General features: G+C 38.4%; 1 protein-coding gene across 5 annotated transcripts; it reads left to right on the top strand.

The window, feature by feature from the left end:
* The first annotated feature begins 383 nt into the window (after window positions 1-383).
* On the top strand, window positions 384-18,703 carry LOC128666970 (protein catecholamines up). Of its 5 annotated transcripts, XM_053721809.1 has the most exons (11): window positions 384-538; window positions 4,942-5,057; window positions 10,568-10,597; window positions 10,719-10,748; window positions 14,229-14,249; window positions 14,374-14,394; window positions 14,801-14,839; window positions 15,567-15,587; window positions 15,751-15,771; window positions 15,951-16,013; window positions 18,275-18,703. In XM_053721809.1, the coding sequence occupies exons 1-11, from the start codon at window positions 517-519 to the stop codon at window positions 18,377-18,379; spliced, it is 489 nt and encodes a 162-aa protein (XP_053577784.1). In that variant the 5' UTR covers window positions 384-516; the 3' UTR covers window positions 18,380-18,703. The 5 variants fall into 5 exon arrangements, with proteins under 5 accessions (XP_053577784.1, XP_053577786.1, XP_053577785.1 ...); XM_053721811.1 differs by lacking the exon at window positions 14,229-14,249; XM_053721810.1 differs by lacking the exon at window positions 14,374-14,394.
* The last annotated feature ends 574 nt before the right edge of the window (window positions 18,704-19,277 follow it).

Raw genomic sequence — 19,277 nt, 5'->3', positions numbered from 1 at the left:
CTTTTATTGGACACATCAACAAGAAATAGTTTGTCCCTTTAGACTTTTATTGGATCCCCTACAAGAAATAGTTTGTACCTTTAGACTTTTATTGGATCCCCTACAAGAAATAGTTTGTCCCTTTAGACTTTTATAAGACAACCTACAAGAGATGATTTGTCCCCATATTTATAAGGAATCCTGTATAAAAAATAATTGCTGCCCATAGACATTTTTTACAACAAATATTAGGTTTGCATAGAATTCCTGGCCCACATTAAGCTTCCTGTGTTTGCTGTACTGATATTTTTGGCTGTTATAAAAACATTTCTTGCAGCAGACGGTCATCCTTTGCATGTGAGAAACCAGAACCATGTCTCCTCCCCTCTTTCAGCTGAGCTGTATTGTAATAAAACGATCATAGTCCAAGACACACCTATCTGTGTACTGACACACCTTCTGCTATACCAATGCCTTCATAGCAACGACAGGACCCATCCCCAGTCACACAACACTCAACTCTAGCTACGCAGCACCATGGATTTCTCATTATCTGCAGGTACACATTATTTTATAGCATATGGGTTATTCCTATACTGAAGAATTTATAACAGTGAAATATATATTTATTCTTGCAATGTTTGTAAATGCTTTAAATGTAATTTTATAGTGATATATATATATATATATATATATATATATATATATATATATATATATATATATATATATATTATAGAGAGAGAGATGTAGTTAGAGGGAGATGGGGGAGAGAGAGATGTAGTTAGAGGGAGATGGGGGAGAGAGAGATGTAGTTAGAGGGAGATGGGGGAGAGAGAGATGTAGTTAGAGGGACATGGGGGAGAGAGATGTAGTTAGAGGGACATGGGGGGAGAGAGATGGAGGGAGATGGGGGGAGAAAAGGAGAGAGCAATATTATAATATATATATATATATATATATATATATATATATATATATATATATATATATATATATATATAAAATTTGTGTATATGTAGACAGAGAGAGGGATGTTTGTGTATGTATATATATATACAGAGAGAGGGATGTGTGTGTATGTATATGTGTGTGTATATATATATATATATATATATATATATATATATATATATATATATATATATAAGATTGTTACCATGCACTCACTACTATCATATAATAGTATTTGAACAGTCAGAATCACAGTCAACAAAAGATGCATTTATTTTTTTATGTCAGCTAAAATTGAAAGGTATCTTATGCTTTATGTTTAAATCATGCCCCATAAAGAAGTGACACTGCCCATAGACCATTCTGTGTTAGTGACAGTGTGCAGTCAAGGGAGGGTTAAATCACTGCTGTGTGTGTCTTACTGGCAGAACAATAGGTACAGTTATTTATTTTTATGCAACTAATAGCCAAGGGGATAAATCACTGAGCAACTGTAAAATATGTATAATTAGGTGAAAGGTGGGGGCCTATGTTAGAGCTTTTGGGAGGGGCCTATATGTAACTCCACCTACCAAATCACCTACAGGTTGTTCTGTATTTTAGTGGAGAACAGCTGGCAACCCTATATAACAGCTGACAACCCTATATGTTTCCAATTAGAAAATGTCAGTGCTGAATGCTGGTTATAAAAACAAAAACAATTCTGAGTTTAGAGTACATTTGCAGCCTCAGGCAAGGTGATCATCCTTGTGTGTCCTATTACAAGTGTAGGTAAAGGTCTTGTAGAATCAGGTTTACTGTCTTAGGTAAAGCTATTTAGCAAACAGGAACGAACCAATTGTGTGAGCGCTTTACATGGGCCATGGAATGTGATCACTGTATGATGTATGGCATACTACCTCATGTTAAAGGGACAGTCTACACCTTAGTCATCTTAAAGTCTTACCTTAGATTAAAGGGACAGTAAAGTCATAATTAAACATTCATGATTCAGACAAAACTATTTGAAACAACTTTCCAATTTACTTCTATTATTCAATTTGCTTCCCTATATTGTTATCCTTTGCTGAAAGGTTTCTCTATGTAAGCTCAGGAGCAGCAAAGAACCTAGGTTCTAGCTGCTGATTGGTGGATATATATATATATAATATATATTTGTCATTGGCTCATCCATGTGTTCAGTTAGAAACCAGTAATGCATTGCTGCTCCTTCAACAAATGATACCAAGAGAATTAAACAAATTAGATAATAGACGTAAATTAGAAAGTTGTTTAAAATCGTATTCTGTATCTGAATCATGAAAGAAAAAATGTGGGTTTCGTGTTCCTTTAAGCTGCAAATAACCCCCTGGACCTTTTCTATATTATGCAGTAAAATGGTAAAAAAAAAGTTATTTTAAAATGAATATTATTTCTGTCCACTATGAAATGGCTGCCAAGCTCCACCCACTGATGACATCACACTCTGGGCTGCATATGGCATCCAATCACAAAAGGCTCACAAGTTAGATTCAACAGACTGTCAATGCTATTTAGCAGATTGCCTAGATCAGTGATAGCGAACCTTGGCACTCCAGATGTTTCAGAACTACATTTCTCATGATGCTTAGGCACTTTGAAGTCCAGTCAAGCATCATGGGAAATGTAGATCTAAAACATCTGGAGTGCTGAGGTTCACCATCACTGGCCTAGATGTAGCCCAGATTGTTTTGTTGTCAGGGGCGGAGCTTGGCAGCCATTTTAAAGTGACCAGAATCCATATTCATTTTAAAATAACTTTTTTACTGTTCCTGCTGCATAATATAGAAAAGGTGAAGGAGGATATTTGCATCCTTATCTACGGTAAGACTTTTAAGATGACTAAGGTGTAGACTGTCCCTTTAAGTCTAAATTAAACTCACATATGTAATTTTAAACAACTATCCAATCTTCTACTATTATCTCATTTTCTTTGCCGAAACGCATAGGTAGGCTCAGACTAGGGATGGGCGGATGTGGTGAAAGTACAATTTGCTTGGTAGAATGAATAGTCCTGGGGACATTCGTTTTGGGCAACTAAGAAATAACGAAAAATCCATTAAAATTCGGTAATCAAACGTTATTTCCGGGTTTTCCAATGTTACTTTAGTTTTCAAATGTTCATAATTATATTTGAATATTCACATTCGAAATTTTGAATGTAACATTTGATTCAACAAATACTATTCAAAAGTTCTATAGTTCATGTGCGAGGGAATTTAATAAATTCAGACATAATAGATACACATCAATTTGAATTTTTCTATTTTGAATATTACATTTAATGGGAGCAATAGAAGTACTATTACAAACATATCCATTCCAACTTCTCAAATTCGAATATTGCATAATTTGATTCAAATTATGCAAAATTTGAATAAGAGAAATTCAAAGTGAAAATGACATTCAAAGAGAGCGTTAGAAATACTATTACATTAAACGAATGTTAGAATGGTTGTACAAGGATTTGAAATTTGAAACTAACGAACGTACGTGTTCAAATGCATTTTCATTTTTTTGAATGTTGAAAAACATTTGCCCATCCCTTCTCGGGAGCAGTAATGCGCTACAGCTAGCTGCTGATTGGTATCTCTGTTTTGCTAGCTCCCAGTAGTGCATTGCTTCTCTTTGAACAAAGGATACCAAGAGAATGCAAAATCTGATAATATCATTCGTGTGGGAAGTTGTTTAAATTTGTATGTTCAATCTGAATAAAGAAGAAAAACACTGGGTTTCATTTCCCTTTATTTACTGGTTACGAGAGAGTAACGTAATGTTTGCCTTTTCCAAAATGGGTGCTGCTTGTATAGCACAGGCAAGATGTTTGGTGGCTTGTTTTATGTGCAAGGTGTGTAGTAGCTGTATTGCACATTCAAAATGTGTGTGTGTGGTGGCTTGTTTTATATGCACTGTGTGTGGTGGTTGTATTGCCCATTCAAAATGTGTGTGTGTGTGGTGGCTTGTTTTATATGCACGGTGTGTGGTGGTTGTATTGCACATTCAAAGTGTGTGGTGGCTTGTTTTATATGCACTGTGTGTGATGGTTGTATTGCACATTCAAAATGTGTGTCTGGTGGCTTGTTTTATATGCACTGTGTGTGATGGTTGTATTGCACATTCAAAATGTGTGTGTGTGTGGTAGCTTGTTTTATATGCACGGTGTGTGGTGGTTGTATTGCACATTCAAAATGTGTGTGTGTGGTGGCTTGTTTTATATGCACGTTGTGTGGTGGTTGTATTGCACATTCAAAGTGTGTGGTTGCTTGTTTTATATGCACTGTGTGTGATGGTTGTATTGCACATTCAAAGTGTGTGTGTGTGCGGTGGCTTGTTTTATATGCACTGTGTGTGATGGTTGTATTGCACATTCAAAGTGTGTGTGTGTGTGTGTGTGCGCACTGTGCGGTGGCTTGTTTTATATGCACTGTGTGTGGTGGTTGTATTGCACATTCAAAGTGTGTGGTGGCTTGTTTTATATGCACTGTGTGTGGTGGCTGTATTGCACATTCAAAATGTGTGTGTGTGGTGGCTTGTTTTATATGCACGGTGTGTGATGGTTGTATTGCACATTCAAAATGTGTGTGTGGTGGCTTGTTTTATATGCACTGTCCTGCATTTTTCAGGACTGTTGGAATACATGCAATTTATAGTAAGTTCTATTCATACTCTCTAAACTGAACACTACTTTATTTTTGGGTAGTATCATTAATTTTTGCCCAGGCTATGATATAATACAATTATTATATAATTATTAATCTCATATTTAGTATTTAAGATGCTCCCTTTATTACAAAGGGGTGCACACAACTTCCTTCAGTAGAGCATTAATTGTACAGGTAATTAAGTTCATAAGTGTGGCCTAGTTTTGTCTAACTTCCTGCTGGAGAAGATGAACCATTTGTTACCATAATAGCTATTGGTATATTGATTTGTCTCGCCTGTGTGTTTTTATAGACCTCAGCTTTATTTTTTTATATTAATTATTTTTAGCACTTGAAAGCGACCCCAAAAAAGATGAAGGAGCCGTGAAAAAGGAAGGACACGGTGAGGTGAAACATGACCCTAAACATGGAAGCCATGGAGAGGGACACTGCCACGGACACAAGGTAAAAGGACTATGTGATAAATTCATAATTAGACTTCCCTGCTAGGACTAAAGTGTACTAATGACAGTGACATGTTTATGTGCTCAGTCCCTGCTAGGACTAAAGTGTACTAATGACAGTGACATGATTATGTGCTCAGTCCCTGCTAGGACCAAAGTGTACTAATGACAGTGACAAGTTTATGTGCTCAGTCCCTGCTAGGACTAAAGTATACTAATGACAGTGACATGTTTATGTGCTCAGTACCTGCTAGGACTAAAGTGTACTAATGACAGTGACATGTTTATGTGCTCAGTCCCTGCTAGGACTAAAGTGTACTAATGACAGTGACATGTTTATGTGCTCAGTCCCTGCTAGGACTAAAGTGTACTAATGACAGTGATATGTTTATTTGCTCAGTACCTGCTAGGACTAAAGTGTACTAATGACAGTGACATGTTTATGTGCTCAGTCCCTGCTAGGACTAAAGTGTACTAATGAAAGTGACATATTTATGTGCTCAGTCCCTGCTAGGACTAAAGTGTACTAATGACAGTGACATGTTTATGTGCTCAGTCCCTGCTAGGACTAAAGTGTACTAATGACAGTGACATGTTTATGTGCTCAGTCCCTGCTAGGACTAAAGTGTACTAATGACAGTGACATGTTTATAGACTCAGTCCCTGCTAGGACTAAAGAATACTAATGACAGTGACATGTTTATGTGCTTAGTCCCTGCTAGGACTAAAGTGTACTAATGACAGTGACATGTTTATAGGCTCAGTACCTGCTAGGACTAAAGTGTACTAATGACAGTGACTTGTTTATTTGCTCAGTCCCTGCTAGGACTAAAGTGTACTAATGACAGTGACATGTTTATGCGCTCAGTCCCTGCTAGGACTAAAGTGTACTAATGACAGTGACATATTTATGTGCTCAGTACCTGCTAGGACTAAAGTGTACTAATGAAAGTGACATGTTTATGTGCTCAGTCCCTGCTAAGACTAAAGTGTACTAATGACAGTGACATGTTTATGGGCTCAGTACCTGCTAGGACTAAAGTGCACTAATGACAGTGACATGTTTATGTTCCCAGTCGCTGCTAGGACTAAAGTGTACTAATGACAGTGACGTGTTTATGGACTCAGTACCTGCTAGGGCTAAAGTGTACTAATGACAGTGACATGTTTATGTTCCCAGTCGCTGCTAGGACTTAAGTGTACTAATGACAGTGACGTGTTTATGGACTCAGTAACTGCTAGGACTAAAGTGTACTAATGACAGTGACATGTTTATGTGCTCAGTCCCTGCTAGGAATAAAGTATACTAATGACAGTGACATGTTTATGTGCTCAGTCCCTGCTAGGACTAAAGTGTGCTAATGACAGTGACATGTTTATAGGCTCAGTCCCTGCTAGGACTAAAGTGTACTAATGACAGTGACATGTTTATAGGCTCAGTCCCTGCTAGGACTAAAGTGTGCTAATGACAGTGACATGTTTATAGGCTCAGTCCCTGCTAGGACTAAAGTGTACTAATGACAGTGACATGTTTATGTGCTCAGCCCCTGCTAGGACTAAAGTGTACTAATGACAGTGACTTGTTTATGTGCTCAGTCCCTGCTAGGACTAAAGTGTACTTATGACAGTGACATGTTTATGTGCTCAGTGCCTGCTAGGTGCTAGGACTAAAGTGTACTAATGACAGTGACATGTTTATGTGCTCAGTCCCTGCTAGGACTAAAGTGTACTTATGACAGTGACATGTTTATGTGCTCAGTGCCTGCTAGGTGCTAGGACTAAAGTGTACTAATGACAGTGACATGTTTATGTGCTCAGTCCCTGCTAGGACTAAAGTGTACTAATCACAGTGACATGTTTATAGACTCAGTCCCTGCTAGGACTAAAGTGTACTAATGACAGTGACATGTTTATGTGCTCAGTCCCTGCTAGGTCTAAAGTGTACTAATGACAGTGACATGCTAATAGGCTCAGTACCTGCTAGGACTAAAGTGTACTAATGACAGTGACATATTTATGTGCTCAGTCCCTGCTAGGACTAAAGTGTACTAATGACAGTGACATGTTTATGTGCTCAGTCCCTGCTAGGACTAAAGTGTACTAATCACAGTGACATGTTTATAGACTCAGTCCCTGCTAGGACTAAAGTGTACTAATGACAGTGACATGTTTATAGGCTCAGTTCCTGCTAGGACTAAAGTGTACTAATGGCAGTGATTTGTTTATGTGCTCAGTCCCTGCTAGGACTAAAGTGTACTAATGACAGTGACATGTTTATAGGCTCAGTACCTGCTAGGACTAAAGTGTACTAATGACAGTGACTTGTTTATGTGCTCAGTCCCTGCTAGGACTAAAGTGTACTAATGACAGTGACATGTTTATGCGCTCAGTCCCTGTTAGGACTAAAGTGTACTAATGACAGTGACATGTTTATGTGCTCAGTCCCTGCTAGGACTAAAGTGTACTAATGATAGTGACATGTTTATGTGCTCAGTCCCTGCTAGGACTAAAGTGTACTAATGACCGTGACATGTTTATAGGCTCAGTGCTTGCTAGGACTAAAGTATACTAATGACAGTGACATGTTTGTGCTCAGTCCCTGCTAGGACTAAAGTGTACTAATGACAGTGACATGTTTATGTGCTCAGTCCCTGCTAGGACTAAAGTGTACTAATGACAGTGACATGTTTATGTGCTCAGTCCCTGCTAGGACTAAAGTGTACTAATGACAGTGACATGTTTATAGACTCAGTCCCTGCTAGGACTAAAGAATACTAATGACAGTGACATGTTTATGTGCTTAGTCCCTGCTAGGACTAAAGTGTACTAATGACAGTGACATGTTTATAGGCTCAGTACCTGCTAGGACTAAAGTGTACTAATGACAGTGACTTGTTTATGTGCTCAGTCCCTGCTAGGACTAAAGTGTACTAATGACAGTGACATGTTTATGCGCTCAGTCCCTGCTAGGACTAAAGTGTACTAATGACAGTGACATATTTATGTGCTCAGTACCTGCTAGGACTAAAGTGTACTAATGAAAGTGACATGTTTATGTGCTCAGTCCCTGCTAAGACTAAAGTGTACTAATGACAGTGACATGTTTATGGGCTCAGTACCTGCTAGGACTAAAGTGCACTAATGACAGTGACATGTTTATGTTCCCAGTCGCTGCTAGGACTAAAGTGTACTAATGACAGTGACGTGTTTATGGACTCAGTACCTGCTAGGGCTAAAGTGTACTAATGACAGTGACATGTTTATGTTCCCAGTCGCTGCTAGGACTTAAGTGTACTAATGACAGTGACGTGTTTATGGACTCAGTAACTGCTAGGACTAAAGTGTACTAATGACAGTGACATGTTTATGTGCTCAGTCCCTGCTAGGAATAAAGTATACTAATGACAGTGACATGTTTATGTGCTCAGTCCCTGCTAGGACTAAAGTGTGCTAATGACAGTGACATGTTTATAGGCTCAGTCCCTGCTAGGACTAAAGTGTACTAATGACAGTGACATGTTTATAGGCTCAGTCCCTGCTAGGACTAAAGTGTGCTAATGACAGTGACATGTTTATAGGCTCAGTCCCTGCTAGGACTAAAGTGTACTAATGACAGTGACATGTTTATGTGCTCAGCCCCTGCTAGGACTAAAGTGTACTAATGACAGTGACTTGTTTATGTGCTCAGTCCCTGCTAGGACTAAAGTGTACTTATGACAGTGACATGTTTATGTGCTCAGTGCCTGCTAGGTGCTAGGACTAAAGTGTACTAATGACAGTGACATGTTTATGTGCTCAGTCCCTGCTAGGACTAAAGTGTACTTATGACAGTGACATGTTTATGTGCTCAGTGCCTGCTAGGTGCTAGGACTAAAGTGTACTAATGACAGTGACATGTTTATGTGCTCAGTCCCTGCTAGGACTAAAGTGTACTAATGACAGTGACATGTTTATGTGCTCAGTCCCTGCTAGGACTAAAGTGTACTAATGACAGTGACATGTTTATGTGCTCAGTCCCTGCTAGGACTAAAGTGTACTAATGACAGTGACATGCTAATAGGCTCAGTACCTGCTAGGACTAAAGTGTACTAATGACAGTGACATATTTATGTGCTCAGTCCCTGCTAGGACTAAAGTGTACTAATGACAGTGACATGTTTATGTGCTCAGTCCCTGCTAGGACTAAAGTGTACTAATCACAGTGACATGTTTATAGACTCAGTCCCTGCTAGGACTAAAGTGTACTAATGACAGTGACATGTTTATAGGCTCAGTTCCTGCTAGGACTAAAGTGTACTAATGGCAGTGATTTATTTATGTGCTCAGTCCCTGCTAGGACTAAAGTGTACTAATGACAGTGACATGTTTATAGGCTTAGTACCTGCTAGGACTAAAGTGTACTAATGACAGTGACTTGTTTATGTGCTCAGTCCCTGCTAGGACTAAAGTGTACTAATGACAGTGACATGTTTATAGGCTCAGTACCTGCTAGGACTAAAGTGTACTAATGACAGTGACTTGTTTATGTGCTCAGTCCCTGCTAGGACTAAAGTGTACTAATGACAGTGACATGTTTATGCGCTCAGTCCCTGCTAGGACTAAAGTGTACTAATGACAGTGACATGTTTATGTGCTCAGTCCCTGCTAGGACTAAAGTGTACTAATGATAGTGACATGTTTATGTGCTCAGTCCCTGCTAGGACTAAAGTGTACTAATGACCGTGACATGTTTATAGGCTCAGTGCTTGCTAGGACTAAAGTATACTAATGACAGTGACATGTTTGTGCTCAGTCCCTGCTAGGACTAAAGTATACTAATGACAGTGACATGTTTATAGGCTCAGTCCCTGCTAGGACTAAAGTGTACTAATGACAGTGACATTTTTATGGGCTTAGTCCCTGCTAGGACTAAAGTGTACTAATGACAGTGACATGTTTATGTTCTCAGTCCCTGCTAGGGCTAAAGTGTACTAATGACAGTGACATGTTTATGTTCCCAGTCGCTGCTAGGACTAAAGTGTGTTAATGACAGTGACATGTTTATAGTCTCAGTCCCTGCTAGGACTAAAGTGTGTTAATGACAGTGACATGTTTATGTGCTCAGTCCCTGCTAGGACTAAAGTGTGCTAATGACAGTGACATGTTTATAGTCTCAGTTCCTGCTAGGACTAAAGTGTACTAATGACAGTGACATGTTTATGTGCTCAGTCCCTGCTAGGACTAAAGTGTACTAATGACAGTGACATGTTTATAGGCTCAGTCCCTGCTAGGACTAAAGTGTGCTAATGACAGTGACATGTTTATGTGCTCAGTACCTGCTAGGACTAAAGTGCGCACATGACAGTGACATGTTTATGGTCTCAGTCCCTGCTAGGACTAAAGTGCGCACATGACAGTGACATGTTTATGGGCTCAGTCCCTGCTAGGACTAAAGTGCGCACATGACAGTGATATTTCAGACAATACCATTCTACAACCAGGTTAATGATTTTGATCCATTTTTCATTACAGGACCATAAACATGGAAGCCACGGAGACAAGGTAAAGTGTCAATATGATAAATTCATAATTAGAGATTCCTGCTAAGGCCAAAGTGTACTAATGACAGTGACATTTCAGACGATATACCTGGTTAATGATTTTGATCCATTTTTCATTACAGGACCATAAACATGGATGCCATGGAGACAAGGTAAAGTGGCCGTATGATTAAAGGGACAGTCTACACCAGAATTTTTATTGTTTAACAATATAGATAATCCCTTTATTACCCATTCCCAGTTTTGCAACACAGTTATAACAATACACTTTTTACCTCTGTGATTAGCTTTTATCTAAACCTCTGCAGACTACCCCTTATTTAAGTTCTTTTGACAGACTTTCATTTTATCCAATCAGTGCTGACTCCTAGGTAAATTCACTGTGTGAGCACGTTATCTATATGGCACACATGAACTAACGCCCTCTAGTGGTGAAAAACTGTCAAAATACATTCAGGTAGGAGGCGGCCTTCAATTTTTAACTAAGAATAACAAAGCAAAATTGGTGATAAAAGTAAATTGGAAAGTTGTTTAACCCCTTAATTACCGCAGCACTTTTCCATTTTCTGTCCGTTTGGGACCAAGGCTATTTTTACATTTTTGCGGTGTTTGTGTTTAGCTGTAATTTTCCTCTTACTCATTTACTGTACCCACACATATTATATACCATTTTTCTCGCCATTAAATTGACTTTCAAAAGATACCATAATTTTCATCATATCTTATAATTTACTATAAAAAACATTATAAAATATGAGGAAAAAATGGAAAAAAACACATTTTTTCTAACTTTGACCCCCAAAATCTGTTACACATCTACAACCACCAAAAAACACCCATGCTAAATAGTTTCTAAATTTTGTCCTCAGTTTAGAAATACCCAATGTTTACATGTTCTTTGCTTTTTTTGCAAGTTATAGGGCCATAAATACAAGTAGCACTTTGCTATTTCCAAACCACTTTTTTTCAAAATTAGCGCTAGTTACATTGGAACACTAATATCTTTCAGGAATCCCTGAATATCCATTGACATGTATATATTTTTTTTTTAGAAGACATCCCAAAGTATTGATCTAGGCCCATTTTGGTATATTTCATGCCACCATTTCACCGCCAAATGCGATCAAATAAAAAATTTTTTTTCACTTTTTCACAAATATTTTCACAAACTTTAGGTTTCTCACTGAAATTATTTACAAACAACTTATGCAATTATAGCATAAATGGTTGTAAATGCTTCTCTGGGATCCCCTTTGTTCAGAAATAGCAGACATATATGGCTTTGGCTTTGCTTTTTGGTAATTAGAAGGCTGCTAAATGCCCCTGCGCAAGATACGCGTATTATGCCCAGCAGTGAAGGGGTTAATTAGGGAGCATGTAGGGAGCTTCTAGGGTTAATTTTAGCTTTAGTGTAGTGTAGTAGACAACCCCAAGTATTGATATAGGCCCATTTTGGTATATTTCATGCCACCATTTCACCGCCAAATGTGATCAAATTAAAAAAAACGTTAATTTTTTCACAATTTTAGGTTTCTCACTGAAATTATTTACAAACAGCTTGTGCAATTATGGCACAAATGGTTGTAAATGCTTCTCTGGGATGCCCTTTGTTCAGAAATAGCAGACATATATGACTTTGGCGTTGCTTTTTGGTAATTAGAAAGTCGCTAAATGCTGCTGCGCATCACACGTGTATTATGGCTAGCAGTGAAGGGGTTAATTAGGTAGTGTGTAGGGAGCTTGCAGGGTTAATTTTAGCTTTAGTGTAGAGTTCAGCCTCCCACCTGACACATCCCACCCCCTGATCCCTCCCAAACAGCTCCCTTCCCACCCCCACCCCACTATTGTCCCCGCCATCTTAAGTACTGGCAGAAAGTCTGCCAGTACTAAAATAAAAGATTTTAAAAAAAAAAAAAAAGCATATTTACATATGCTGTGTTTAGGATCCCCCCTTAGCCCCCAACCTCCCTGATCCCCCCCAAAACAGCTCTCTAAGCCTCCCCCTCTGCCTTATTGGGGGCCATCTTGGGTACTGGCATCGGTCTGCCAGTACCCATTTTGCACAATCAAATATTTATTTCATTTTTATTTTTGTTATTTTCCACCCCCCCCCCCCCCCCGGACCAACCCCCACCACCTAAATAACGAATAAGGTGTTTTTTTTTAAATTACTCGTCCCACTTTTATTTTGGGACACATTTTTTTCTGTAGTGCAGCGGTCCCCACCCGGTCCCTGCCCCGGCGCGCCCCCGGACTTGCACGCCCACGATCCCGCCCCCCTCCACATGACAAGGGCCATCGATGGCCGCCACCCACCTCCCACACCGGCTCCCACCCACCAACGATACCGGCCATCGATGTCCGGTGCAGAGAGGGCCACAGAGTGGCTCTCTCTGCATCGGATGGCCATCTAAGGTTATTGCAGGATGCCTCCATATCGAGGCATCACTGCAATAACCGGAAAGCAGCTGGAAGCGAGCAGGATCGCTTCCAGCTGCTTTCCACACCGAGGACGTGCAGGGTACGTTCTCAGGCATTAACTGCCTTTTTTCTGAGGACGTACCCTGCACGTCCTCGGTCATTAAGGGGTTAAAATTACATACCCTATCTGAATCATGAAAGTTTTTTTTTTTTTTACTAGTCTGTCCCTTTAATTCATTTTTAGAGATCTCTACTAGGACTAAAATGACATGTTTATATGCTCAGTCCCTGCTAGGACTAAAGTGTACTAATGGCAGTGACATGTTTATGGGCTCAGTACCTGCTAGGACTAAAGTATACTAATGACAGTGACATGTTTATAGGTTCTGACCCTGCTAGGACTAAAGTGTACTAATGACAGTGACATGTTTATAGGTTCTGACCCTGCTAGGACTAAAGAGTACTAATGACAGAGACATGTTTATGTGCTCAGTACCTGCTAGGACTAAAGTGTACTAATGACAGTGACATGTTTATGTGCTCAAATCCCTGCTAGGACTAAAGTGTACTAATGACAGTGATATGTTTATGTGCTCAGTACCTGCTAGGACTAAAGTGTACTAATGACAGTGACATGTTTATGTGCTCAGTACCTGCTAGGACTAAAGTGTACTAATGACAGTGACATGGTTATGTGCTCAGTACCTGCTAGGACTAAAGTGTACTAGTGGCAGTGACATGTTTATAGGTTCTGACCCTGCTAGGACTAAAGAGTACTAATGACAGTGACTTGTTTATGTGCTCAGTCCCTGCTAGGACTAAAGTGTACTAATGACAGTGACATGTTTATGGGCTCAGTACCTGCTAGGACTAAAGTGTACTAATGACAGTAACATGTTTATGTGCTCAGTACCTGCTAGGACTAAAGTGTACAGAATGACAGTTACATGTTTATAAGCTCAGTACCTGCTAGGACTAAAGTGTACAGAATGACAGTTACATGTTTATAAGCTCAGTACCTGCTAGGACTAAAGTGTACAGAATGACAGTGACATGTTTATGTGCTCAGTACCTGCTAGGACTAAAGTGTACTAATGACAGTAACATGTTTATGTGCTCAGTACCTGCTAGGACTAAAGTGTACAGAATGACATTTCAGGCGATACCATTCTCCTATCTGATTAATTATTTTGTTTCAATTTTCATTACAGGACCATAAACATGGAGACAAGGTAAAGTGACCATATGATTAATTCATAATTAGTTTGCTGCTAGGACCAAAGTGCAATAATGACAATGACATTTCAGACGATTCTCCAACCTGGTTAATTGATTTTGATCCGTTTGTCATTATAGGACCATAAACATGGAGACAAGGTAAAGTGGCAATATGATAAATTCATAATACGACCCACCTTTTTAGAGAGGTTTTACCATCTCTTCATTTCTCATCCTAACTAAACTAATACATGAACTGCCTGACTCACTGCTGTAACTACAACCGATGTAACAAGCTACCCCCAACCTTATGTCTCTGCACCCTAAACCTGTAGACTGTGAGCTCTCCGGAGCAGGGCCCTCTTCCTCCTATACTAGATTTATTTAGTTTTGTATTTTATCACAAATCCTTGTCATTGTACCCAGTGCTACAGAATTTGGCCGCGCTATACAAATAAATGCTAATAATAATCCCTGCTAGGGCCAATGTGCACTAATGACAGGGACATTTCCGACAATACCAATACCATTCTCCAACCTGATTTTGATCCATTTGTCATTGCAGGACCATAAACATGGAGGGGGGCACTGCCACGGACACAAGGTAAACCCTATGATTAATTCATAATTAGAGATCCCTGCTAGGACTAAAGTGTATTAATGACAGTGACATGTTTATGTGCTCAGTACCTGCTAGGACTAAAGTGTATTAATGACAGTGACATGTTTATAGGCTCAGTACCTGCTAGGACTAAAGTGTACTAATGACAGTGACATGTTTATGTGCTCAGTCCCTGCTAGGACTAAAGTGTACTAATGACAGTGACATGTTTATGTGCTCAGTCCCTGCTAGGACTAAAGTGTATTAATGACAGTGACATGTTTATAGGCTCAGTACCTGCTAGGACTAAAGTGTACTAATGACAGTGACATGTTTATGTGCTCAGTCCCTGCTAGGACTAAAGTGTACTAATGACAGTGACATGTTTATGTGCTCAGTCCCTGCTAGGAATAAAGTGTACTAATGACAGTGACATGTTTATAGGCTCAGTCCCTGCTAGGACTAAAGTGTACTAATGACAGTAACATGTTTATGTGTTCAGTCCCTGCTAGAACTAAAGTGTACTAATGACAGTGACATGTTTATGTGCTCAGTACCTGCTAGGACTAAAGTGTATTAATGGCAGTGACATGTTTATGGGCTCAGTCCCTGCTAGGACTAAAGTGTACTAATGACAGTGACATGTTTATAGGCTCAGTCCCTGCTAGGACTAAAGTGTACAGAATGACATTTCAGATGATTAATTATTTTGTTCCAATTTTCATTACAGGACCATAAACATGGAGACAAGGTAAAGTGGCTGTATGATTAATTCATAATTAGTTTGCTGCTAGGACTAAAGTGTACTAATGACAGTAACATGTTTGTGCTCAGTCCCTGCTAGGACTAAAGTGTACAGACTGACATTTCAGATGATTAATTATTTTGTTCCAATTTTCATTTTTTCATTACAGGACCATAAACATGGAGACAAGGTAAAGTGGCCATATGATTAATTCATAATTAGTTTGCTGCTAGGACTAAAGTGTACTAATGACAGTGACATTTTTATGTGTTCAGTCCCTGCTAGGACCAAAGTGTACTAATGAGAATGACATTTCAGACGACACCATTTTCCAACCTGATTAATGATTTGATCCATTTGTCATTACAGGATGGGCACTCCAATGACTCTAGTGATTCCAGCAGCTCCAGTGGAAGTGACTGTGAGGGAAAGGTACTAATCCTAGAAATCTTGAAAGAACAGTCTAGTCAAAATTAAACTTTCATGATTCTGATAAGGCATGCAATTTTAAACAACTTTCCAATTTACTTTTATCATCAAATTGGCTTTGTTCTTTTGGTGTCCTTAGTTGAAAGATAAACCTAGGTAGGCTCATATGCTAATTTCTAAGTCCTTGAGGTCTGCCTCTTATATGAATGCATATGACAGTTTGTTCACAGCTAGAGGACGTTAGTTCACGTGTGCCATATAGATCACATTGTGCTCATGCCTTTTGGAGTTACCTAGGAGTCAGCACTGAATGACTATAATGCATGTTTGTCAAAAGAACTGAAATAAGGGGGCAGGCAGTCTGCAGAGGCTTAGATACAAGGTTATCACAGAGGTAAAAGGCGTATTAATATAACGGTGTTGGTTATGCAAAACTGGGGAATCTGTAATAAAGGGATAATCTATCTTTTTAAACGATAACAATTCTTGAGTAGTCCGTCCCTTTTAATATTTCACTTTCAGTGCTGAATGACACAGTACTAGACCTTTAATATATGTGTCTTTTCTCTAGTTTAAAGATCTTGATATCTGTCCCTCTCACTACTGGGTGATAACACGGTCCTGTTTTCTGCAGGTTGACACTGCACAGATCACAGGGTCTTGATAAATGCCTCTTCTTTCACAGGCAAAATCATCCTAAAGTTCTTTAGATCTGCCTCCCCCCCATCCTAATAATTAATATATACAGCAGTGCCATGGAGCTTTGTATATAGCATACATTCTCAAACTTGGTCTTCCAGAGCTTTAGGAACTACATTTCCCATCATGCTGATATGCTGGCTGAGCATCATGGGACATGTAGTTCCAAAATCTCTGGAGGGCCAAGTTTTGAGGATGTCTGGTATATAGCAACCACAAAACAGAGATTTTGGATAATTATCTGGTATTTCTACAGAAATGTATAATTATCAGCCATGACTATTACTGGTCACACAAAAGACTTATTTACAAGAGGCTCTCTTCTCTATCCACCAACACTTCTAAACTGGGCCAAGAACACAGAACGATGACCAAACCTCACAGTGTGTACACATGGCTGCAAATTATATTTATATACTGCGCGAGCAGGGACACCTCAATTTGCTTGTTGCTTTTATGGTCTGAAAAATAATCAGTACCCTGTGCTAAAGCCTAATGGGTAAATTAATGCATTGGAGAATATATGTCTCAAAAAATTCAAGCTTTACATTTGGTCAAAGTTTCGGTCCTCATTTGGAAATTTTTCAAGTCCATCCATCATCCCAAATAAAACAATACAAACATTCATATAAATGCTATAGTTGCACACTTCTATGCTACACTTAGCCATCCAATCAGCAAGAGAAACCCAGGTGCTGAACCAAAAATGGGCCGGCTCCTAAGCGCTTAATTCCTGCTTTTCAGATAAAGATAGCAAGAGAACGAAGAAAATATTGATAATAGGAGTAAATTAGAAAGTTGCTTAAAATTGCATGCTCCATCTGAATAACAAAAGAGAAAAAAAAATTGGGTTTAGTATTTAGTATCCCTTTAAGGGAGAAACAAAATGGCTGAATTTCTCATTTAAAATAGACTTGTGCAGCTTCGAAAGGTTCGGTTCGGATCGATTCGAATTTTGGTTTGGATCTATTCGAATTCGGAAAAATTTGAATTAATTTGTTTCGGATTCATTCGGATTCGGAAAAAATTTGGTTCGGTTCGAATCGATTCGGAATTTTGGTAAATGTTAGGTGGGATATGCTGTGTATTACACTAGTATTATGTACTGTATATTAGGTTTTATCACTCTGCTATGGGTTAAACCTAATATACTGTACAATACTAGTGTAATACATGGAAATCCGAATCTACCGAATACATCCGAATCGATTCGGATTTATTCAATTTGATTCAGATTTATTCAGTAGATTCGGCAGTATTTTAATTCGGAAATTCGAATCGATCCGAATTTTCCGAATTTCCGAATCAATCCAAAACGAATCGCACATCTCTAATTTAAAACAATATTTTCCTTTTAAATATTGTGTTTAGTTGAGATTAAATTCAAACATAGTTAACTTTGAAGTTCTACATACAAGCAATTCCATCTCCTGGTACCGTTTCATACACTAGGCAAATGCTACAAGACATAAAATAAAATGTATTTTGTTACATTACCCTTTTTGTGCACACTTGATTTTCTTTTGCTGTTCAACTTAGCTGGCTGTTATTTATTTATTTTTAAGCCTCACGGAGAGGGCCACGAACACAAGAAAAAGGAGAAAAAATTAAACAAGGAAAAGAAACCCAAAGACAAGAAAGAGAAAAAGGAAAAAAAGGAGAAAAAATAAATTTTGCCCACTTAAGTAGATACATGATTTGAATTGCTTTTGGTGTTTACGAAAATATCTGTACTTCTCAGTTTCCTGTGTCTAGCGCCCCGTTCAGTACTATTTCATTATTGTCCCTTTAATTAAGCATCATAAATTTGCATTTCAATTTGCTGTGCTGTGTTTGTATAGTAAAACATTTGTGTCCCAGCTGAGGGGCTATTTTTATCTGCCTGAAAGCAAGCCTGTTTTGCTGAAAAATAGATGTATTTTAAAGATGCTGCCAACTTGAACAGGATGTTTGTATAAATCATGTATTTTAATAAATGTGTATTAAAGTCATTATATATAGTGTCATATATAAATTTAATAAGTACATTAAAGCGACATTAAACACTAAATAAATAGAACGATGCATTCAAAGAAAAGATTAGTCTGAGAATAACCTGTAGATGCATTTTTTTAAAGTTTCATTAGCTGTTTAAATATTGACAAAATAAGTGTAAAGTTTTAGTGTCTATAAAACAATGGGAGCTGCCATGTTGTAACTTAGGTTACCTTCTCTGCTGTGGCCAATTAGAGACAGTTATAAATGGGTCACTAGAATATACAGCCAATGGCTGTGAGGAATATAACCGTGTTCTGCATTTCTATTTCTAACAGGAACTGAAAAGCTCACAGTTTCAGAATGGAATTAGAGTAAAAGAAGAGAGTAAATAATGAAAGCGTATTGCAGAGGTTTTTTTTTTTCTGTTTAAGATTTATCATTTTATATTACCATCTCAAAGTGTTTAATATCCCTTTAAGGGACATTAAAATATTTTTTTTTCACTTCAATCAAATTTACTTTGTTCTCATGGTATTCTTTATTAAAGCTCAATTACAGCCAAATAAGTAAATGCTCTAACTCATTAAAACG

This window comes from Bombina bombina, chromosome 7 (genome assembly GCF_027579735.1).
Source record: "Bombina bombina isolate aBomBom1 chromosome 7, aBomBom1.pri, whole genome shotgun sequence".
Classification (NCBI taxonomy): Eukaryota; Metazoa; Chordata; class Amphibia; order Anura; family Bombinatoridae; genus Bombina; species Bombina bombina.
Note: the sequence above shows the minus strand (reverse complement) of the source record. Positions and strands in the feature narration are given on the sequence as shown.